Source organism: Geotrypetes seraphini, chromosome 8, assembly GCF_902459505.1.
Source record: "Geotrypetes seraphini chromosome 8, aGeoSer1.1, whole genome shotgun sequence".
Taxonomy (NCBI): domain Eukaryota; kingdom Metazoa; phylum Chordata; class Amphibia; order Gymnophiona; family Dermophiidae; genus Geotrypetes; species Geotrypetes seraphini.
This window is the reverse complement of record NC_047091.1, coordinates 98,546,466-98,571,266: the sequence shown is the minus strand read 5'-3', so window position 1 is coordinate 98,571,266 and position 24,801 is coordinate 98,546,466. Positions and strand designations below refer to the sequence as shown.

Sequence of the window (24,801 nt, the reverse complement as noted above, 5' to 3'; positions counted from 1 at the left end):
CCCTCTGACGCACGGGATCGCGTCGGGAGGGAGCGTGCTTCTGGGTTGGGGAGCGGCCTGTGAGGTTTGCTGGGGCCGGCTACCACGATCGCGGCCTGGAGCAGGCCAGAAGACGCCAGGATGCAGGGAGGGTAAGCAGGGGAATCAATACAGGGGGCCAGAGGGAGAGGGAAAGGGGGCTACTTGGGGGGGAGGGGTGTGCTGAGGGGAGTCAGAATGGGCCATGGAGGGAGAGGGAAAGGGGGCTGCTTTGGGGGAGGGGTGTGCTGGGGGGAGACAGAAGGGGCCATGGAGAGATAGGGAAAGGGAAAAGGGGGCTGCTTTGGGGGGGAGGTGTGCTGGGGACAGTCAGGTTTGCTCTGGGTGGAACACAGAAGGGACCATGGAGAGACAGGAAGAGGGAAAGGGGGCTACTTTGGGGGAGGAGTGTGCTGGGGACAGACAGTTTTGCACTGGGGGAAGACAGAAGGGGCCATGGAGAGACAGTTAGGGAGAAGGAAAGGGGGCTGCTTTTGGGGGTAGGGGTGTGCTTAGGGCAAACAGCTTTGCTCTGGGGGGAAGACAGAAGAAGGCCATGGAGAGACAGTTAGGGAGAAGGAAAGGGGGCTGCTTTTGGGGGGAGGGGTGTGCTGGAGGCAGACAGCTTTGCTTGGGTGGGGGGGGGAGGGAGACAGAAGGACACAGACAGCGGCCAAGGAGAGAGAGATAAAGAAACACAGACAGACAGACACAAATATATTCTAGCACCTGTTAATGTAACGGGCTTAACGACTAGTAATTAAAATAAAAACATGACATAATGGATCAACTAAAAACAATGCAACTAAAATCCTGAATCTTACCTGCAGCCCTCGTTAACTACTAATTTATTGAAATATACTACACAGTACTTTGATAAATTTTGCCCACCAGGAGTCATTGTGGCTACTATATATGGTATTGAAAGTGTACTCTGGGGTCCAGTTTCTAAAAAGAGCACATCACAAATATGTGTTTTATGTGTTTTTATGTGCTAGTTTGCATATTATAGTATAGTTGCCACGGCTGTACAAGGTGGCCTCAAGTGACAATTGGACCGATCAGCCGTAAGGAAGTATAATTAGTCAAACAGGGTTAACTGAATGCCAGGAGGTGGACTGGCAAACTCCAGGCAAAGATAGGAACATGCAAGAGTTTGTCAAAGATATGGAGAGAGTCAGCATGCCTAATGATATAAATTTTTTCCTTACATCCTCACCTGCTTTATAGTCCCCGTATAACTCTCCAGTGGTAGTGGAGTAATTGTTCTGGCCATCTCCTGAGCTGAAGCTGGACTTCATCATTTTGGCTAGAGCTTCCTGTCTATCATACCTAGAAGAACATTTTAACAAATGTCATAACAACATAGCATTAGAGACTGACAAATGAAAGCTGCAATATCATTAGCTCCTAATCCTGCCCACCTGTCCATCGAAGCCGCCGGGGATCCTTCCTTGCTGCCCGCCCCACCTACTGCCAGAGTTCCCTGCTCCTCCTCCCTCCCACCTGAAGCTGACCCATAGGGCTTCCCTCTGACATTAGAGCTGATGTCAGAGGAAAGCTGGGGTCAGCCGGGGGGGGGGGGGGGTGTCCCAGTTACCTCCTCACTCATTCTGCCTTCAGCAGCTTGTTGGGGGAATGCACAGCAGGCAGCGGTTCACCCGCTGCACGTAGCTGACTCGGAAACCTTCTCTCTGACGTCAGGGCTGATGTCGGAGGTAAGGACTGTGGGTCAGCCATGTGCAACATGTGAATTGCATAATATTCAGACCACTCCCTTCTAAATCAGACACCTCAGCACATTTCCTTGGCTGGGGCCACAGACCACAACCAACTGTGAGAAGGGTACTTATCCGATAAGTCTGAATGATAGGTGTCACTATTAAGGAAAGGCTGGTACTTGTTCCCTTCTCTTCTCCTTGGGGGCTGTAAAATGTTGTCTCCTGATCTTCTCTGGCTCTATCATGCCTGAGAAGTGATAGGGTGGGTTTCAGAATCAAGGCAGCATGCTGCCACTTGGATATTAACATAACATATCTTTTTTTTTTATTGCTCTATTATACAAGGGCTGTTCAAAAAGAATCAGACCTTAATTTTTTGTGTGTGTAAACAAATAAAGCTAGGGAGGCGTGGTTTGGTGCATGTATGTAGGCGACCCTAATGCGCATGCCTGAATTTTTTCCTGCCTACAGAAGCTGTCAATCGGATTTTCTTTTTTGACAAAATTTTGTGTAAAGCTTGGTGATTCCCAAGTGGAAACGATCCGCAAGATTCAACAGGCCTTTGGGGATGAAGCAATGGGCACCACACAGATATAGGAGTGGTACAACCGCTTCAGAAATAACAACATAAAACTTTCTTCTTCTATACCACCAACAATCAAACGACTTCTAGGCGGTTTACACAGAAGAGAAACTGGACAATCAGTGAAGTACAAAGTATTGAGAATAAAAGTACAACATGTTATCTAAAGTACAGACAGTATAAAATTGTTAAAAATAGAACTTCAGTTAAGAAATGAATTTATCAAATAGTACAGCCTTAATCCCTTTTCGAAATGCGCTGTAAGATTGCATGGTTCTGCTAATATAATTGCCCAACCAGGACTGTTGTTTACTTGCTTGCAATGCTAGCATCCTATTCAAAAAAGACCTGTATCTACAGCCAATGATCCTAGGATAGGTAAATAAATTGCAATTCCTGTTTATCCTGGTAGGGTTGAATAGCACGAAATGAGATAACAGGTAGGTAGGGGCCAGTCCCCACCAACTTAAATACAAGAGAACTTAAATATTACTCATGCTTCTACTGGCAACCAATGCAGCATTCGATATTTGGCTCGTATTTGTCAAAGCTGTGCATTTTAGAATATTCTGGGCTATCTCAATATGTATAACTAATACTCACATGACAATCTCATAATCCTATTTCTTATCCTGTAGGAAGTTAGTTAAAAATCTGGTAAAGTACACCCTCTAGTGTCTTAAGGGTATGAAGAAGAAATAAGAGTGTATGTATCCTCTTTATTTGCTCACTGCTGTAGTATCCCTCTTCAAGGTTTTTTTTCTTTATCACTTATACTACATCCTTAGAAAAGCGTGAATGTGAATGTCTTTCCCAAGTGGGTAGCAATGGTGTCCTGTGAAATATGCTACAGTTTATATTGTGGGATCTTGGAAGGCTTTGTGCCAATTTCTCTTTCAGAGTTTCTGTTTGAAGTTTGGTTCTTATGAGTAAATAAAGATATCACCTCTGAAGGATCTTTCTTCTCTCCCAGGCCGCTTTTTTCAGCGAACTTGGGAACCTTTTTGGACTACTTTGACTCCTCTGGCGCGCAGCCGGGTGCTTAATGGTTGACTTCTATTATGTGTTTCCTTTTGTTCAATTTTGTACATTTACTTTCTGTGCTGTTTCTTTGATATTGGGGATTTGGAAGGAGGACCCGGGGGGGTGGGGGTGGGTTGCTTGGGTGTGGATAAGGACGGGGTGGGGGGGTTCTTTAGGGGATATTCTATAAAATGTTGAGCTGTTTTGGTTCCATGTATCCTTGCTTTGTTGCAGTATTGTTTGCTCAATAAAATATATTTGACTATAAAGATATCACCTACAGCTTTCTACATATTTAAGTGAACTAACATGGCAACCACAACAGTTTACTTAAGACATTATATAAAACAAGGACGTTAAAGCAAACTGAGCATGAGTAGGGTTACCAGACATCTGGGAAAATTCAGACATGTCCTCTTTTTAGAGGACTGTACAGGTGCCCGGACGGACTTTCCAAAACCCGGCAGTTTGTCCGGGTTTTGGAAAGCCCCGACGAGCTCCGGCCATATCTTGAAGGCCTCTGAACATGCGTGGATAACGTCACATGCATTCACGCGTGTTCCAGGCCCTCCAGACGTGGCTGGAGCTCGTCGGGGAAGAAGAGAGGAAATTTAGGGGGGTGGGGCGGAGGTAGAACGGGGCAGGGCTGTAGGTGGAACAGGGTGGGGCCATGTGTCCGGGGTTTTGCGGCCTGAAATACGGTAACCCTAAGCATGAGCAATTCCTGAGATTTGAAAACCACAAAGGAGATAAGTCACGGTGTCTGAGAGCAAAGGATATCAAAAGGGCATCATTAAATTTATCTTGCTATACTTCTGTGATTTTCCTTGATAGGGCTGGTAATCAGTTTGCCTTGTTGCCACCTCATTGATATGAGCAGGATCCCCGAACACAAGAGAAGAAATGGTTTGCTGTATGAAATAAAACAAAAAGAGTCTAGTTAATTTAATTGACAGCACATGAATGAAATCTCATTAGTGACACTGCTCCCAGGGAAAAGTAGATTCTTTGTAGGTTCTGGGCCACACCACAAAAACAAACAAACAAAAAACAAAGCTAAGAAATCAGACATGGAGGGACATTTCTGATAGGATGTCTAAGGGTTACCAGATGTCTGGACGGCTTTTCAAAATCTATCACTTTGTCCGGGTTTTGAAAAGCTGTGTCGGGCAAGGAGGAAGTCCACGCTTGCGTGGCCATCATGTAATGACATTATGTGCACACGCGTGTGACATCATCATGTAGGGTCCACACATGCGGACTTCCTCCCTGCCTGAAAAAAGCAGCCAGCGGGGGCCGGGAATAAGTGGAACTAGGTGGGCCTTGGGACGGGGCTAGGGGTCCAGATTTTCTGAAAGGAAAATCTGGGAACCCTATCTAAGTCCAATGTTGGACGTTTTGAGAAAAATGTCCAAAATCAGTGGAGAAAATGTCCACAAGACATCTATCTTTTCTTCTTTTTTTTTTTTTTAATGACTCAGCTAGACATTTTGTTCAGCTAGACATCTTTTTTTTTCAAAAATAGCCCAGCTAGATGTCAAAGTTCAAAAAATGGCAGTGTAGCAGTATAGAAATATAATGCACTGTATGTATGTGTGCATATATTTCACATGCTTGCTCATAAGTTATTCAGTTCATCATCAGTGGTGGTTTTTCTGCAGCACTAGTTTTCTGCAGCCCTAGGGCTACATTCACTAAGCCCACAGATCAGATCCGATCCGTGGGAGATCTGATCAGTGGCTGAGCAGGCATGGAGGTGCAAATCATTTGCATGCAAACTCCGACTCAAATCGATTGAGTCGGGGCAGAGTCCTGACAGTAGTGACAGGAGAAGTAGCCTCCTGTCACTGCTGTCAGGGCTTCTGCTGGTTTTTACATTTTTTTTTTTTTTTTTTTTTTAATTGGGCAGATATTTTGCATGTTTTACACACATAAAATATCATCCCGATTAAAAAAAAATTAAACCCCTGTCCCTCTCCCGACAAGTGCTCCATCCCCCCTCCCTCCCCGAACCCCCTCCCAAAATGTACCCCACCAATGCGGCAGCCCTTTAAAATTATACCAAGAGGGTTCCCACTCCCTCGTGACATCGATCCCACTCCCGACTTCCCTGCCAAAAAATAAACCAAATGGCAGGAGGGATGCCGACTCCCTCCTGCCACTCCCCTCCCCGTACCTTTAACGGAGCAGGAGGGGTGCTCAATCCCTCCTGCTCCAATGCCTCCTGCGACGATTCTGAGGCCTTAGGCCCTTCTCCGGTGCATCATGTGATGCACGGGGCAGGGCCTAAGCTCCTGATTGGCTGAGGCACATTGGGCTTCTCCCTTGGAAGGGGCCTGAGGCGCCTCAGCCAATCAGGAACTTCTTTAGTGAGTACCTAAAGGAATCATGATTCACCGTGGCATGGCCTAAGGCCTCAGAATCATCACGAGAGGCATTGGAACAGGAGGGATTGAGCACCCCTCCTGCTTCATTAAAGGTACAGGGAGGGGGGAAAGGCATGGGGAGGGGGCATCCGGTGGGTGGGAGGAGGGAGTGGGCATCCCTCCTGCCGTTTGGTTGGTTGGGGGGGAAGTCAAGAAGCATTGGAGCAGGAAGGATTGAGCATCCTTCCTGCTCCTTTAAAGGTATGGGGGAGGGGCAGGGGGGACCAAGGATGGGAAGGGGGTGTCCCTTGGGTGTCAGGAGGGAGTTGGCATTCCTCCTGCCATAGGTGGCGATGACAGCAGGCATTGGCACATGGGGGGAGCTGCATTGGCATGCGGGGGAGGGGGAATCGGCACGTGGGTTAAAACCACAGGCTGGCAATGTGGTTTTCTTTTTTATATATTTTGTAAAAGTGCATTGCCAGCCCATGGTTTTAAAGGGCAGGTTAAAACCACAGGCTTGCACTGTGGGGAAGGGCAGGAGAGTCAGTGCAGAGAGACGGTGATCGAGGCTAAGAGCAGGATGTTCCTTCTACACATAGCAGGCACATAAACATCCATTTCACTATATATTTTCAAACAGAGTCTATGTTGGCTAATCCTTTCTAGCAAAACTTGGGGTTTCCTGAGCTGGACATTAAATTCTGATTTAAAAGTCCTTTGTAAAATGCCACTCTATATTTATAGTATGACTTAAGATACCTTTGCAGCTGGATCTGGAGGTTTGGTCACTTTACCCTGAAACTCTTTTTTGTACACGCTATCAAAATGGGGTATGCTGTTTCTGTCGACCCTGATAACCGGCTCTCCTCCTATCGGTACAAGATAAAACAAGACCATTAACACTACGAGCTCAAAAGAACTATCCTAATCAATGTGGGCAGCCATGCTACAAATTCTAGGGTTACCAGACGTCTGGATTTACCCAGACATTTCCTCTTTTTAGAGGGCATATCCAGGCATTCAGACGGCTTTTCAAAACCCGGCACTTTGTCCGGGTTTTGAAAAGCCAATCGCATCAGGAGGGGCATCTTCGCATGTGCGGATACCCTCCCGACCAAGACGAGCAGACTAAGGGGGGGGGGAGTATGGCTAGGGACGAGGCTGGGGAGGGTGTGGGCGTAACAGGGCAGGGATGAGTGGAACTGGGTGGGCCTGGGGGGTGGGGGGCAGGTCTAGGGGTCCGAATTTTGAATAAGTAAAATCTGGTAACCCTAACAAAGTCTAATGTGACCAAATAGCCCACAGCCATAAAGGACAAAATTAGACAATTCCTGTTTATTATCATTGCATCTTTGTACTATTACCCCAATGTTAAGAATGGAGGAATTGCATCTGCACAGATGCATGGGGCTAAACCAAACACTCAGTGGCATAGGAAGAGGGGGTGCGGTCTTCCTAAGGGCACAGTGGCATACCTCCACCTCTCTGTGCCCCCCCTCCACCCGCTCCATGCTCCTCTCCTTGCCCTGTGCGCCCCGTGCTTTCCTCGGTGTGAGGTTGCTGCTCGCATCAGCATTGGTGCTCTCTCTGACATCACTTCCTGGGCTCGCGCTTAGGAAGTGACATCAAAGAGCGAGCTGACACCGATGTGGGGAGCGTGCTGCTCGTGCCAGAGAAGCTAAAAAGGTACGGGGAAAGGGGAGGGGGCGACACTCCCCCTTACTAGGCTACTGCGAGCACTGGCTCAACATGTCCAAGTGGGAAGGTGTGGCTCTCTGGTAGAGCTGCTGCCTCTGCACCCAGTGATGTAGTAAGTGGAGGGGGGGGTGGTCTGCCCTGGGCGCAGTCTTGCTAAAGACGAGGCACCGCTCCTCCTCTCCGTCCTCTCTGCTCCTCTCCTTGCCACGTGCGTGTGCCCCTTGCCTTCCCTCGTACCTTTTTTACTTCTCCGGTACGAGGTTGCTACCCGTTCGGCCTCAGCGTTCTCTCTGATGTCTGTTCTGGGACCTGTACCTAGGAAGTGACGTCAAAAGATGAGCCAACACCAACATGAGCATGCTACTCATGCCGGGGAAGGTTAAAAAGGTATGGGGAAAGGGTAGGGGGTGCGCGGCAGATGGGGCAAGGAAGAGGGCGGGGAGGGGAGCCTCCGTCCTGGGCGCTGCTCAACCTTACTACACCACTATATGCACCTAGAGGTTGTGAGATCAAATCCTAGTGCTGCTCCTTGTGACCTTGGGCAAGTCACCTAATCTTCCAGTGACTACCGCTTTCAAATACCAAAGCCACAAACAGGTGGTATTACAAGTCCCCATTCCTTTTTCCTTGCCACATGTAGCTATTTGATCATTTACAACTAACCTGAAATCAGGATAAGACCAGTGCATGCCCTGGTTTTCCCTTTAATAATTTGCTGTCATTGATGGAATGTAACATTCTGTTGTGGGGGTAAACATTTCAGAATGAGCAGACCATAGGGAATCAATAACACAAATCAAACAGCAGCAGAAATGCAGTGTAGAAGGCCCAGTGTAGAAGGGACAAGAAGCGGAGAGTCCAGGAGTCAGATGTTCTTGATTTTGCAAGTGTACAGCAAGAAGTACAAGTTTGGCTGCATCTGATCCCTGCCCTAGGCGTTTAGCCAAAACAAGGGCTGTGTCAGGTCTAATAATAAAATTTGTTTCCTCTGATCCAAGGCTCCATTTCTTGTTCCCATCTGGACCCACTACGCTCCCGGAATATGAGTCGTGAAGCCAAATTCTGGATGGATTGGAGGGAAGCGAGATGGCTAAGCAGAAGGCCTGAGAGTAGCGAGTTGCAGTAGTCTTAAGTGATGAGCGAGGTGATGAGGGCGTGGATTAGTGTTTTGGTAGTGTGCTCTGAGAGGAAGGGTCAGATTTTGGTAATATTATAGAGGAAGAAGTGGCAGGTTTTAGCGATATGTTGTATCTGGGCGGTGAAGGAGAGAGGGGAGCCAAAGATGACCCCGAGATTACAAGCAGACAAAACAGGAAGGATAGCACCCTGTCTGCCCCATCTGTCAGTGAACTTTGACTATATCACCATTGCCTACCTAGACTCACACTGGCTACCTGTACGAGCTCAAATTCAATTCAAATTATACTGTCTATTATTCAAAGCAATAAACGGTATTGCACCCGCCTACCTAAACAATCGCCTAAATCGGAACCTTACAACCAGACAAAGGAGAACTCAGACCCCATTCTCCTACCCCCTACTCAAAGGTACACAGCGCAAGAAGATGTATGACAACCTCCTAGCGACGCAGGCAGCGAAACTAGGCCCCTCTATCTCTAACCTGCTGACAGCAACAAGCGACTATAAATCATTTCGAAAATAAATCAAAACCTTGCTATTTAAAAAATTTATCCAGATATCATAACTCTCCCCCTCGTCCTTCCCCCTCTCTAGAAAATTTCCCCCTTAAATTCCTTCTCCTCTTGTAATTTCTCCTAACGATTCAACTTTGTAACCAGCCCATTAAATTGTAATTCCCCTGAAAATATCCAGTTTTCCTCTGATGTAATCTTCAAACTTCTACCTATCTTACAATTTCTCCTCAAAGACTCAATTATGTAACAAGCCCCCTAAATTGTAAATCTCCTGGAAATGTCCAGTTATCTTCTGATGTAATTCGCCTAGAACTGCAAGGTACAGGCGGAATAGAAGTCACTAATGTAGTGTAATGTAACTTGCTTGAGCAGTCACACCAGAAGCTGTACTTATTCCATAGTAAAGAGTAAAGGAATGAGGAGCTAGCTAATACAATAGAATCTGAGTTGGGGGAGAGAGCATTGCCTTACATACTAACAGACTGCTGTGCCTGATAATGCCTGTATGTGTGCCTTATATGTATTATGGTTAATGTGTAACCCTGTGAGATGCTTTGATTTGAGACATGCAGAATATATTTTATAAATTCAGTTCTTTTGTGAGGATCAAGCCTCTACTTGTGCTTTTTTTTAATACACTATGTAATTTGAATGAATGCCATAATTACTGAAATTGTTTTCATATTTGAACTATAATTTTTTTTTTCCCAAAAATATTTTGTTCTGAGGGCATGGGTTAATCCAGTTAACATTATAGAAAGGATTTCTGTTCTTTTCCAGCTAATTGGGGATTCGTTGATGGTATCAAAAATTAGTGTTTATCGATAATTTTATGGCACAGGTACTGCTGCAGGGTACCTTTTTTGGTTGGCTTAAAATACGTACATTTTTTGTGACTTAGAGATGATGACAAGGCAGAAAAAGGGCAAAAACTGAGTAGAGACTATAAGGTGAAAACATCAGATAAGTTCACTAAAAGGTAATATAGTATGTTACTTTACACTAAAATACCGTACATTATGTGTTGTTTAGAGCAGGCAATAGCTCAAATTAGCTTCACAAAACAATGCAGCCTTTTGGAGGAAAAGCCTCAGAACACCCATGGTTTTTTATGCCCAAGTGCTCTGAGGCTTTTCCCTCAAACAGTACTAGTCTTGTTTTTGTGAAGTTGATTTGAGTTCATGTTTGTATAGTATTTCACTTTGCCCCCATTTTTCTGCTTGAAATAGTATTTACAGCAGGCCCATTATATGCAGAGGAACTTATTTACTAATACATGTTGGGGAAGAGAAAGTGCATACCCCAGATGCAACATTTTCTGGACATAGAAACACTATTCCCACATATATATTTATTTATAATTGTTCTATGACACAGATTATTAAAAAATACACATTTTGGTGTACAATAAAACTAAAAATTAGAAATTAGATCATACCTACTAAATTGCTTTTCTTTAGTTCCTCCAGACTGGTCCAGACTGTTGGGTTATGCATTCCTACCAGCAGATGGAGACTGAGAATTTCAGACTACTGAGAGAACCTATAACTATCATGTGCAATCTTCAGTATTTCTCTAATAAAGATACAATATTCTCTAGCTTCAGTCTCCTCCTTCTAAATATTCTGCTCTTAACTGTTCACTTTGTAATGCTTGCGTATACTTTAGCAATTTTTTTTCTTTTTAACAAAAATAGTCACAGATATGACGCAAACTAGACCATTCACATGATGTCAACAGCCACTAATAAAATGCAACCTTCCTTGCATACTCCTAAATCATTCTCTGACTAACCACACATTTTATTTTTTACAGGAGGTTTCTGGATGGTCTTGAGGGAAGCAAATTAGTAGGTGAGATCTAATTTCTCCTTTATTTGCATCCCTCCAGACCAGTTTAGACTGTTGGGAAGTACCATTACAGCATAGTTATGGTACTTACCGTAACAGGTGTTAATCTAGGGACAGCAGGCAAATATTCTCACATGTTGATGATGTCATCCACAGAGCCTGGTGTGGACAGTTTGAAAAGCGCACTGCCTTCCCGCCCGATGACGACTTGCAGTACCTCAGTTCTTTAAGCAAGTTAAGAAGCCCAACCAGGGGAGGTGGGAGGGATGTGAGAACATCTGCCTGCTGTCCCAGGATAACATTTGTTATGGTAAGTAACTGCTTTATCCTAGGATAAGCAGGCAGCATATTCTCACATGTGGGACTGCAGAGGTGTCAAAGTTGGTCCTTGAGGGCTGTAATCCAGTCAGGTTTTCAGGATTTCCCCAATAAATATGCATGAGATCTATTAGTATACAATGAAAAAGACTGGGCTGACTCCTGAGGAGATGAAGACTGGGGCTTCTGAGGCCTCTGTTGTTTCTACCTCTTCTGTGGTAGAGGCTTAGAAGAAGAGGATGTTATGGGATAATGCCTCTTATAGGAAGAAGAAGATCTTTGAGGAGGCTTAGATGGTTGAGCCTTAGTCTTAGATCCCGTTGAAGTATTCCAACTCTGCTCATGCCGAGTAAGTCTTTGAGTAGCATCTTCCACCTGGAAGATTTTTTAAGAGTTGACTTAACAAGCAACAAGTGATGTGATAATTGTGGTTTATCAAATCCAGGACAAGATTGTATTCGATAAAGAGAGTCAATCTAGAACAGTGTTTCTCAACTCAGTCCTGGAATACCCCCTTGCCAGTCAGATTTTCAGGATATCCACATTGAATTTGTATAAACTTGATTTGCATGCATTGCCTCCATTATATGTAAATGTCTTTCATGCATATCCATTGTGGATATCTTGAAAACCTGGCTGGCAAGGGGGTACTCCAGGACCGAGTTGAGAAACACTGTTCTAGAAGCTATAGTAACTGAGAGGGAGCACAAACTTGGGACAAAGAATGGAAGGGGGAGGAGAGACACAAACTTGGGACACAGAATGGAGGGAGGGAAAAGGGGCAATGCAATTGAGACATAGGATGGAGGGAGGGAAAGAGGTTGCAAGTGGGGAAGAGAAAGGGAGAATTGTTGAGCATAGGGGTGTGAGTGAGAGGAAAAGAGATGATGCACATGGGGAAAGGAAGAAAGAGGGAATTGTTAGGCATAGGGAGAGAGAGAATGGTTGGACATGGTGGTGGCGAAGAGTGAGGTACAGATGCATGGGGGGAGAGAGATGAAGGGGAGAAATTTTGGATGTGGTGGTGAAGAGGAAACAGTGGGATAGATTCTACTTGGAGATGGAAAGGGATGTGAAAGGGAGAAATGTTAGACATAGTGATGGAGGAAGAGAAGGAGAGATGCAGCATGGGGGTTGAGAGAGGTGACAGAAGGAGAAATGTTGGGCATGGGGATGGGCGAAAGATGCTGCTTGGGGTAGGGATAAAAGAGGGAGAAATGTAGGAGGTGGCAGTAGAGGGGGTTGGAGAGATGTGCTCTGGATCCAATATTTTTTTCTTTTCCTATTCCCTGTACAGCAAGAGAGGGAGAGAGAGAGATAGTGGACAATGAGAGAGAAGGCAAGTTGGACATGGGGTGGAGGAAGGGAGAGAGGGAGAAGTTGTATCCAGGGGTAGAAGGGAGTGCGGATGCTTTAAAATGAGAGGAAGGGACTGAAGAGAGAAGGAGACATGTTGGACCATGGTAGGAGGGGCAGGAAAAAAGATATGGGACAGGAGGATGCTGGTGGTGGGATTGGAAGGAACAGGAAGATTTCAGGCTTCAAGGGTGGATAAGGGAGAAGGAGGGAGCAGATGCTGGGCAGGAAGAGTGAAGGGAGGAAGAAGCTGTGAATGGTGGCACCATGTGGGAGAGGAGGGGCGGGGAGGTTAACAGAGAAATGAACGAGCAGAGGATAGTGATCACAGTGGGTAAAAATATGATAATAGGGAGTAGACTGAAGATGGAAGGGAACAGAAGAGTGGGTGAAAGAATAAGAAGGAAATTTGTTAGGAAGCTGAAAAGTAAAGATGAGAAGGTAGAAAGAGGGTGAAATCTGAGTGGACTGAGGTAGAAAAGAATAAAAAAGGAAGAAAGAGCTAAATGGAAAGGTTAATATGTCAAAGGTGGTTGTAATGAAGGAATGGAAAAAGACAGGAGAGAAAAGAAAAGAGAAATGGGCAGCAGCCACTTGAAGGAGAATATGCAGAAGATGGGAACTTAAAAAAGAAAAACTGAAACCAACTTGAAGGAAAAACATATCTCCAGGCAACAAAGGTTAAAAAGCAATGTATTTGGAATTTATTGATTGAAATATGTTAGCTTTGGGAAAGATGTATAGCAGATTTCTTTGTATTGTGTTCAATAGAAAAGGAAACGTATTCCTGTTTTTATTTTTTAAGTGCTGAAGTATTTGCTGAGTTTAACTTTAAGGGGTTCCCAGTTCAATTTTCATCTACTTAATTGTATTTCTAATTTGTGACCCCTTGTTCTGTATTTGGTGAGGGTCTGTTAGCGTGATAGTAATGGCAGGTGGGAAGCTTAGAGGAAAGTGAATCAAGAAGGGGCCTTCCTCTATTTTCTGCTCTGGGCACCAGCATGTCCAACATTGGCTCTGACTCTTGCTGTAGCAAGCACTAACTGAAGACCTCCTCTAAAGGTGGCCAGAACTCCCTTCTACCAAGCGTCGCATCCAAGTCGCTGGCAGCATCCTTGAGATACTGAGATGCCAGCATCTGTGGCTTAGGGACATTGCTGTTACCTGCCAAGCTTGGTAAAAAGGACTTCTGATCACCTTCAGAGGAAGTCTTCAGCTGTCATAGCTTGAGGGTCCTCATTAGAGGCTCTGGCAGAGACCCATTTACAAAGTATGTGCTCTTCCCAATATTTCCAAATTAATAAAAGTGCCTTTGCTTACTTGTAAATGGGTCTCTACCAGAGCCTCTAACATACTTCAGTAGCATAATTAAATGAAATAATTACTTATGAAGTTCATGGGGATGGACGGGGATGGAAGAGATTACTTGCGGGAACACGCAGGGACGGGTTTGATTTCTGTCCCTGTACAACTCTCTAGTATAGACCCTAACACCTTCACTGGGACTCATGGGTCTGTCCTGACGCAGTGGTACTAAAGTCCCTTCCATCTCACCAGCCATTCCAAAATAACTGCAGAAAAAACTGCCTCACTGACTTCTACCCACTCTACTGATAATAGCGCCAAGCCTCTCTAATACATTTCTTTCCAGCAGCCTTGGAACTTTTATCTCTCCAAGGCTTTTGATCAACTTCCTCAAATTGCGCAACTTCAATTTTGATGCCATATCCATCAACCAACTACAAAGCCACAATGATTACCTGGCCACTACAACCAGGGCTATAGATTTTGCCAAAGTTCTAAGCAAATCATAAGAAGTGTCCACCAAAAAAGTGTCCACAAAAAAAGAAGTTCCCATTTCAATCTTAGAGACTTCCTGATCCACCTGCACCGATCCCTCTGTTGGCCTATCTAGAACTTTCTCTACCCAGTGAAAAATGCCTTAGCCACCAAAGCACCATAGATTAGTGCCTGCATTGCCAGGACAGAAACATCAAAACTACTTCATAAGTATCCATCCTATGATCCTGAGCATTCTGTAAAACCATACCAGTTGTCTTCTTAGTAACTGCAGAAAACTTTGCATCCACTGTTAGTGGCCTCAAAGGACCCTCCTTTGCTCTGGGATCGGGTACAGTTATACCATGGACTGAGCCAACCTGAATGGAGCGTCAGAGCATTCCACTGCCTCTGTATGACATCCCAAATGTTCTGATACATAGAAGAGGACTTAATTTGGTTTCCTAATTCCCTTCAAATTCAAGATAAATGTCTAATACCTGAGAAATGAACTCCTGCAGCTCATGCCTATGAAGGATTTGAACTATTGACAAATCTATCCAGGACACCTCTTCCAGGACTTCATGCTCTTATCTGAAGCTCTTCATCAAAAGGAAGAACACCTCATTCAGTAAGTTCTCCTCCCAGTCCAATTTCTTCCATTTTCAAGCACTAGAACCCCCCCTGGAATATTTTGTGTTCCAGTGTTGTATTCCCTTTAGCTTTCCTGAGGCAAAAAAGCCTTGTTCATAGCTAGGATGAAGTCTGGTGGAAACCCTACCCCAGGGAACAAGTGCTTGATTATTCTGGGAGCGATGCTACTCCTTCTAGCTGCAGCGGCTGTTCAGAAAGCAGGGGTGTTATCCAAAATGGCGGTGGTTCCCACCAAAGTTAGGGACATCACCATGTTCAATTTCCATCCCACATACAAAACATCACTATCACTCCAGCTTTCCTATGCTCACACCAAATTGACTGCAGCAGCTGCCACCAGCACAATCCCTTTAAGGGTCCTGCAGAATTGGCAGCCGCATACCACCCACAAGTTTGTCAAACCCTGGCATCCAGATATCAGAGCCTCTTACTATTCTTCACGCTTCTTCTCCCCTTTTTCCCCCCATCACCAAGACATCATAAAACTACAGCAATGAGGATGGGCTACTAACAACAATAAAACCACCAGATTGAAAAAAGTACAGCAATAAGGCAGAGTCGGTTCACATTGTTTCGTTTATTTTTATTAATCGAGGCAGCTGCTAGCTAATACAAATGGAACTTCTGATTTCCCTTTTCCAGTCAGAAAAAGGAGAGCCAAAGCACACTGCAGCCCTCTGCCCCAACCCTAATTTGAGAGGGGCATAAGCAAAGGTGGGAGGAGGGACTGACCACCCAGATGTAACAACCCTTATAGAGCTCAGCTTCAAAACCACACCACAGAGCAAAGCACTGAGAGTGAGAAAGCTAAAAATCTTTTTTTCTTTTTTAAACAGAGTGAATTCAGTACTGCCATATAACAACTGAGAAATCCTGGAAAAAGATTTTTCTCCTGATCTCCACCCAGGCTGTATTCGCGGGGGGGGGGGAGGGGGGGTTAGGGGCAAAGCCAGCCTGCAAATATTTTTTTAAAAACACGCAAATAACTTTTTTCTATCATATTCTTGGTATTGTGGTTAAACCCATTGCGAATACCGTGAAATTGTGAATAAAACTTCTTGTTGATACTCGCGATTGTTTTTTTTATAAAAAAAGTTATGTATTGCAGTTCTTGTATTGTACTGTACACTTTTGCAGTACAATTCAAATAAGTTCAGTATTAAAGCATGGTTCATATACAGTACTGTAATGTTAAACATAATACTGTAACATATACCTATTGCTGAAGTGCTGCAATTTTCTCTCTGCACGCTGCCGTTTGCCAGACCATGCTGAAGCAAATGCCAGAAAAAAGCACCAGCCTTTTTCTCGGCACTCCAGGATGACATCATTTAGGGGGTGGAGCCATCAAGGTAAAAAACCCACAAATAACCGAAGTCGCGAGTGCTGAACCCGCGAATACGGAGGGAGAAGTGTACTAGTTCTCTCAGTAGTCAGAGGCGTTCAGTTTCCATCTGCTGGTAGGAGTACATAACCCAACAGCCTGGACCAGTCAGGAGGGACATGAAGGAATATACAACTACTGGGACTACATCCTTTAGACTTATTTTCCAACAGGCCAATTCAAACTTAGTTTAATGTCCACTGCATATACAAAGATGAAGTGATGTTTTCTTAGGAACACAGAACTACAAGTCCTTTGCTGTTGTGGTCTGCTCTCTTATGGCACAGTCTTATCCTCTCTCAGGAAGAACGGTAATTCTAGATCAGTATAAAATCCATGAATCCCTTTAAACTTTTGTCTTTGTTGTTAAGGGTTAGATCACTCGAAATTATGTACTGGTTTCCATGCTACAATCCACTTACTCCTAAATCAGAAGGTGTACCCTGCACCAATTTTACAAACACAATGGTAAAGAAAACCTGTTGTGTTCAGTCTTCGTCAGTTAATGTATGTTGTAGCTCCCTAGAGGTGATCTAAGGATGAGGAAAAAGAAAACTGTCATAGTTCTGTCTCCTAATAAAAGAAGTGATTTCATGAGCCCCAAATTTGCATCCCCCTAGCTCAACACTTGAAATCAAAGCAGCCCAACATAAGAAATGACCTTTCTTGTCTTCAAATAACTCATTCAAACTTCTCTTAAAATGTATCCCAAAATCCTAGTCAGATGAGCTTTCTCCAGAAACATAATCTACAGCTTAACTTCTTCTCAATGTAAAAGGTTTTGCCTCTATGGAGGTAATAAAATCTATACCTCTCTCATCTCAAAGCACACTTGTTGATCTATATATAATTTACAATTAATAATAAACAAACCTAGCAGTTTATAGGATTTGGCCTTAGGAAGACTAGTCACATCATGATCTATATAAGATGATTTAAATTCTGATGAAGAAGCTCTTATTTTTTCTTTATCTCCAAATGAGATGGAACTTTTCCTTATGACCTCAGGCAGGTCTGTGCTAAATGGGTGCTGAACTTGATCTGGATAGGTAAAATTTGTTGCTGTCGAGGACCTGACGGTTTCAATCCTGGGGTCTGAATGCGTTTTATAGTTGGTGACTTGGAGTGACATGGAAGGAATGAATTTCTCACTGAGCTTCTTGGGTTTGTAGCAATAATTAGTTTCGGATAAAAGCTCCTTAATCTTAGTCCTGTCTTCATGGAACATCTTAGCTGCTCTTGGGGGTAGTACTGGGCCTAATGGCACGAAGCCCCAGTGGGGAGGGAAGTGACATTTCGTTGTGGACTTCATTGCCTCATCATACAGACGCAAATCTTGTCCCAGACGAAAATGGGAGGCTTTTAAGAAAGGTATGCCAGTGAGTTCCGGCTGTATTGAATCTTGCAAAGCTGCCATCATTTACTGTAAATGCAATGAAAAATAGTGAAATATGGAACCCATTTAGTTTTTACAGAGCTTTTAATCCAAGAAGCATTGTGATGTGCTTTATAACAATTCATGGTAGAAAGTATGACTTACAAGTCTCGAGTTCTCCTGTCCTGACATATAGCAATGACTCTAACCACAAGAGCCCATCTCTTTTCTAAATAACACTATACAAGTTGCACAAAATTATACACATGCAAACTGGACTGAAAGTAAAAATGTTTACTGTCTGCTTTCAAAGGATGTCAAACTCCATCTCTTGGGAAGAATAGCATTCTAATGGTAGGAATCATCTACAGATTGTGCAATGGGTCAGGTACAATTATGATACCAGGCAATCATGCCCCAAATTCAACAGCCATAACCAATGGCAAGTTAAACGGCCAGCCAATGAAAAGGCGGTGACATAATGAAATCCATAGGCAAGGTTAATAAAAAACATGTGACAGTCACAGAAGTTCTACAATTAGAGATCAAAGGGAGAAGCTCTGTGGAGGCAAACTCATATGTAATATTGGAAAACATTTCTTTTTAGAAAATGTGGTGAATGCATGGATCAGCTTCCTAGTGGATGTGGTAGAAGCAAAACTTTTGATTGTAGCAGATTTCCAGGTCTTGCTGCGTTTGTGTAGAAAGAAAGGATGTGCCATCCATCATGCAAGATGGTTGAAATGTTGGTTACGCAGACATGGCAAGACCTGAAAACCTGCTACAATCATGACGCCAGCCAAGAAGCCTAAGAGAACATGTAATACTTTTCTTACATTTTAACATTTTTCATGAAATAAAAAGTATGTCTCTTATGGCCAAACCCGTGTTTCATTCCGATAAGAATCAAAGCAACTCCTTTCATATTACTGAGATTTATAATAGTGCCAGTGTCTATAAAGGTGGCACAAAATATTTTCTTGCTGATATTTCATTAACAATAAAATAGAAATTCAAAATGCAAAAAGGAGATTTGAGTTAATTTATCTGAACTGTCAAATAGCTTATTTTAATTTTGATAATACTTCTATATATGCATCAAGTTAAACTCTCAAAACATTAACATCATAACTGCACAGTATCACAATTAACTATGAAGTACTGTTAAGAAGATTGCAGAGTTTTGGTTTGACCAATTCTGTTCTGGAATGGTTTAATGTATTTCTTGATGGTAGAGTTTTTCACATCAAAGTGAACCTGGATGTTTCAACATGGAAATTGATTCCTTGGTGGGGTCCCACAGGGACTGACATCATTTCTGGTCTTGTTTAATTATTATATGACACCCATTTGTAAATTTTGGCTTTGTTGAGTCTGCGTTATAAACTTTATGCAGATGATTTACTATTTTTTTCAGGTTGAAAATTCTATTGAATCATCATTGGCACATTTTACAAGTATCATGGGTGATTATATTGATTCAAGACTGGATGATGGCCAATAGATTACAACCCAGGTCTTGTTTCTGTCAAGAATAGAATGGTCAAGATGTCCTTTAGATTTTCAGGTACATGGTTGTACAGTCCCCATCTATGAAATTTGTTATTTGGGGACTTTGTTAGATACTAAATTATCCATGAATAGTCATATTGGTCATGTTGTTAGGACAATTAAGAATGATGCATAGGTTATGAAATCTGTTTGCTTTGAGAATTTTCAAACAATTCTGCAGGCAAACATTTTCCCCCATTTTGATTATTTCAATGTTACAGAATTATATGTTACTAGTCTTTAAGCCCGTTACATTAACGGGTGCTAGAATATATGTATGTCTGTCTTTCTTTCTGTCTCACTCCCTGCCCTTGTGTCTTTCTTCTTTTATTTCTGTCTCCCTCCCTCCTATTATTTGTCTTTCTTTCTATTTATCTCTCTTTCTGCCCCCTATGCAGCATTTATCTCCCCTTGTCCACCTTCCTGTACAGTAGCCATATCAGCATTCCCTCCCCCTCCATTTCCTTGTGCATCAGCATTTCCCCCCTCCCTACTTCCCTGTGCAGCATTTTCCTCCCTCGGGCTAGAATATATGTGTGTGTGTCTGTCTTTATTTCTTTCTCTCTCTGTCTCCTTAGCCACTTTTTCCTGTCCATTCTCCCTTCTTTTTACCTCCCCTGTGTCCACGACCACCCCTTCACTGCTCCCTTTATCCAGCAACAGCCCTTCCCCCTTTGTTTTACCTCCCCCCTGTCCATCAGTACCTCTTCCTTCTCCCCCTGTCCAACAATAGGCATCCCTTCCTTTTTCCCCCTGTCCATCATCACCTCTTCCTGCTCCCTCTGTCCAGCAGTAGGCCTCCCTTTATTTTTTCCCCCTGTCCATCAGCATCTCTTCCTGCTCCCCCTGTCCAGCAGTAGGCATCCCTTAATTTTTTTCCCCCTGTCCATCAGCACCTCTTCCTGCTCCCCCTGTCCAGCATTAGGCCTCCCTTCATTTTTCCCCCTGTCCACCACCACCTCTTCATTGCTCCCCTTATCCAGCAGCAGCCCTTCTCCCTTTGTTTTACCTCCCCCCCTGTCCATCAGCACCTCTTCTTGCTCCCCCTGTCCAGCAGTAGGCCTCCCTTCATTTCCCCCCCCCCTGTCCATCAGCAGGTCTCCCTTAATTTCCCCCGCTGTCCATCTGCACCTCTTCCTGCTCCCCCTGTCCAACAATAGGCCTCCCTTCCTTTCCCCCCCTGTCCATCATCATCTCTTCCTGCTCCCCTTGTGCAGAGTTTTTTTATTAATCGGATAGAGTCATTGCGGCCCCCCCCCGCTCCCCTTCACTTGTAAGTCGGCGATTCAAGAAGCCTGTGCAGCAGTCTTCACACGCTGCTTCGGGTCCTTCTACTGCGCTTATTTGCTCTGCCGCGTCTCTGATGACATCATCAGAGACGCGGCAGAGCAAATCAGGGCAGTAGAAGAGCCTGAAGCAGCGTGTGAAGACTGCTGCACAGGCTTCTTGAATCGCCGGGTAGGTATTCGGGTCAGCGGCAAGGGAAGGGGTGTGAGCGGCAAAGAACTCCTCTGGTCTGTTGCGGAGGGCGGCCCGGCTCGATTTATTGATTCGTTGGGGGGGGGGGGAATGTGCTGTGTTGGGGGGAAGGGTAGGCAGACGCGGGGACCGTCCAGTTCAAGAGAGGAGCCGGGGGTGAGGAAGGCCGCCGCAGCTATGGAAATTTTTTTTTTTATTTGAAAGCCGCCGCCGGGGCCGCGCATGCGCAATTGTTTTTTTCGCTACAGCTCACGGAACACGTTTTTTTTAGTGCGCATGCGCGGCTTACCATTTTATTATATTAGATGAGCACAGGTAGCTCAGAATGCGGTGGCACATTTGTTAACTGGAAAATTAAGGAGAGTGCATAGTTCATCTACTTTAGCTTCTCTATATTGGTTACCATTACATACAGGATTGAATTTAAGGTCTTATTGGAAAATTAGATTCTTACCTGGATAATCTTCTTTCTGTTAATATACATAGGAGTCTATACTCTAGGTCAGGGGTGTCCAATGTCGGTCCTTGAGGGCCGCAATCCAGTCGGGTTTTCAGGATTTCCCCAGTGAATATGCATGAGATCTATGTGCATGCACTGCTTTCAATGCATATTCATTGGGGAAATCCTGAAAACCCGACTGGATTGCGGCCCTCGAGGACCGACATTGGACACCCCTTCTCTAGGTGAATATCCTCTGGGAGGATGTCAAGCATATCTTTCAGCTTCTCCTTTACCGGTGGAATATAGTGCCCTCTTCAGTTCGTATCAAAGCAATCAATATCCACTATAACAGAAGAAAGCAGAAGGACTAGTTAGAACATACAGACGGTCAAAAAGATGAAAATCATTTTTCTGTTCCAAATAGTGGAGTAAAACTCTCCATACATTCATTCTTTGCAATATCTTATCTTGTTTGGCTGAACCTATAGCCTGAACGGTGAGTAGACAAACCTCTTGGTTGATGTGAAATGCTGAAACAACCTTCGGTAGAAAGGAAGGTACCATGCGGAGGACAATTCCTTCCTCCATGATCCTGAGGTATGGTTCTTTGCATGGGAGTGCCTGCAGTTCTGAGACCCTTCTCGCTGAGACTATTGCCACCAGAAACACTACCTTTACAATGAGATCCAGCAGAGATATATCTTGAAGGGGCTCATAAGGGAGCTTACAGTATGATGTTAAGATTCCATGTCGAAAAGGGCTGGCATAACAGAGGCCTCAATCTAAGTGCCCCCATCAAAAATCTGGTCACATCCAGATGAGACTCCGACAAGACCTTTCCCACTCAAGCTCAAAAGCATGAGAGACCTGCCACTTGTACTTTGAGATTTGCCACTACCAGGCCTATCTGTAGTCTGGCCTGGAGAAATGTAAGAATCACTGAAATCGGAGTCTTGAAGAGCTCCATCTTATCCTTGGTGCACCAGAGCTGAAAAGTCCTCCAGGCTTTAGCATAGGCCACAACAGTTGAAGGCTTTTTAGCTCAGAGAAGAATAGAAATGATTGCTTCCGAATAACTTTTGCATACTAAGGATGAGCGCTCAATAGCCATGCTGTAAGACCAAAGCAATCTGGGTTCTTCATGACTGAGTAGCTCCTTATGAACTGGTAGCTTGATGCATCTGTCCCATTGGAGCCTTACTAGATCCATACCACAATTTTCTGTTAGGAATCATTGCAGTTTACAATTTAGTTACAGGACATATAATTGACGTTATAGCAAAGTTTCAGATCTTAGATAAGTAGGTTTCAAGGGGTTATAGAGAGAAAAGACGTCAGATCTAGGGAGGCTAGGAATTCCCCCAGTACCACTGCCGCAATTACTGGCCTGACCATCTCCATGTGGAAGCGTAGTACTTTGAGGGCCACATTTACACATTTGAGGTCTATAATCGGTCTACAGTCTTTGGTGCCTTTTTTGGGCACTTTGAAGTATATGGAGTATCTGACAGAGCTCATTTCTTCGTCGGGGACTGGTTCTATGGTTATTCATCAGGGACAGCAACTTCAGCATTTGGAACCTAAGACAATACCAAACTTTACAGTCTATGGCCCAGAAATATCAAAGAAGAGACAAGTTAATTTAATCATGTATTTTTAATGGGTATAACTTATGGGCAGACTGGATGGACCATTCAGGTCTTATCTGCTGTCATTTACTATGTAACAGACTAACAATTGTAACTGGACACACTCTTGATTACATGTACTGCAATGCTACTGGAAATGTCCAGTCCTCTAACTTGTAATCCGCTTAGAACCGCAAGGCACAAGCGGAATAGAAATCACTAATGTAATGTAATGTAATGTAATGTAATGTTGCTATGTCACTTGGACCCTGGTCTCCTTGTCCGCTGTCTGGCTGGAGAATCCACATACATATCTGGAGGAGGGCAATAGAATTTGATCTTGTGACCCTCCCAAATAAGATCTAGAACCCAGCAGCTCAAGGAAATTTGCTCACATGCCCCCCAGAATGCCGACAGCAGCCCACCAATGTGTGGGAGCACAGCTGCTACCTTGGCGTCACTGTGTCTTCTTGGAGGCAGAGCTGACCTGAGACCCTGAGAGTTGCTAGCATCTGGAGCTACCAAATCTCTGTCTGGAACCCTGACAAGATCTCTGAGCAGAGGCACCTGTGTAGTACTGGTGGGAACTTCGTGAGGAACGGATATTGCCTCTGCATCCCCCAGCGGGTTGACGAGGTCTGCTGTCTGGCATAGACATAGGACAGCGATCCACTTACACTGGCCATGAGGTCTTCTAAGCCCTTACCAAATAGCATCTGCCCTTTAAAAGGCAGTCTACTTAAGGTGGCCTTGGAGGCTGAATTGTCTGCCCATTGCCTGATCCAGGGCATCCTGCAGGTGGAAACGGCATACGCTGACACTTTGCTTATAACTCTGATATCATAAAGAGCATCTGCCACATAATCTATCCCCTACAACAGCAGTATGTTCTCCTTTGCTGCAGGACTCTGCTGTGATCTGGTGTGGTAGGCATGTGCCATAAACAAAGCTGTCTCTACAGCTTTGATCTCCAAAGCTAGCACTTCAAAATGCCTCCTAAGAACCACATCCACCTAGCGGTCCTGCGCATCCTTTAACATCTCGCCTCCCTCACTAGGGAGGGAGGTATGCTTTTTCACTTGAGCCACTGTGGAATCCACCTTTGGCTGAATAAACAGCTATTGAAATACCAGAGCCATAGGGTAAAGCTTAGCCATAATCTTGGCTACCCTTGGAAAATCTTTTGGAGATTCCCATTGCTCAGTGACTAGCAAGGTGATGTCTGGATGTGCAGGAAAAAAGTAGTTTAAGCATTTGTACTGCTCATGATTGTGCACTGAAAAGTTGATGGTTTTTGTGGTTCCAGCTTCAATTCCCCGAGTGCATTCGTAATAACATGAGGCATGGTAGCCAACTTAAAAAGCTGCTGCACAGAGGGATCATCTCCCTGGTCAAGCAGGAGTGTTGCATCCTGACCTCTGGTCCCTGAAAGGGAACCTGAGTTCTCCAGGCAAGAAACTGCACTCTGGGACAATAAAGGTATGGAGTCCAATCTCCAGTCCTCCCAGTCCTGGTCCGCCTGGTCACTCAGGCTGCACATTTGGTTCCTTAGTAGTGGGGAAGTCTCCTGCAGCGGAATCTCTTCCTGGTGCAAGACCAGCATGCTCACAGGCAGTGCAGAGCATTCTGGCCCCATCAAATTGCCTTTCCACAGGAGATTAACAAAATCCAGGGTATACCCCTTAACAGGAGGCCCCATGGACCTCCACAGGACTCAAACTGGCTTCTCTTGGACTCCACCACTTCCACACACTTGTACTTTATTGACTCACTGTTCGAGGGATTCATTGGGAGGGATTTCTATGCTGCCACCCAGACCCCCTTTCAAAAACTGGACAATAAGTAACTGTTCTGCAAACAGCCCTGAAAACAGACCAACACTGCCACTTGCATTCTGAGCAAACCTCTAGTAAAACGG

At 44.4% G+C, this 24,801-nt stretch overlaps 1 protein-coding gene across 1 annotated transcript in view; it reads right to left on the bottom strand.

Moving 5' to 3' along the window:
* Nucleotides 1-24,582, bottom strand: part of LOC117365491 — a 43,346-nt gene extending 18,764 nt beyond the window's left edge. The window contains exons 1-4 of the mRNA XM_033955967.1: nt 24,144-24,582; nt 6,474-6,583; nt 4,159-4,256; nt 1,238-1,350 (exon numbers count right to left, since the gene is read on the bottom strand). Of these exons, the coding sequence (XP_033811858.1) occupies nt 1,238-1,350; nt 4,159-4,256; nt 6,474-6,583; nt 24,144-24,582 (760 nt within the window). The remainder of the gene's footprint in view (nt 1-1,237; nt 1,351-4,158; nt 4,257-6,473; nt 6,584-24,143) is intronic.
* Nucleotides 24,583-24,801: the final 219 nt, after the last annotated feature.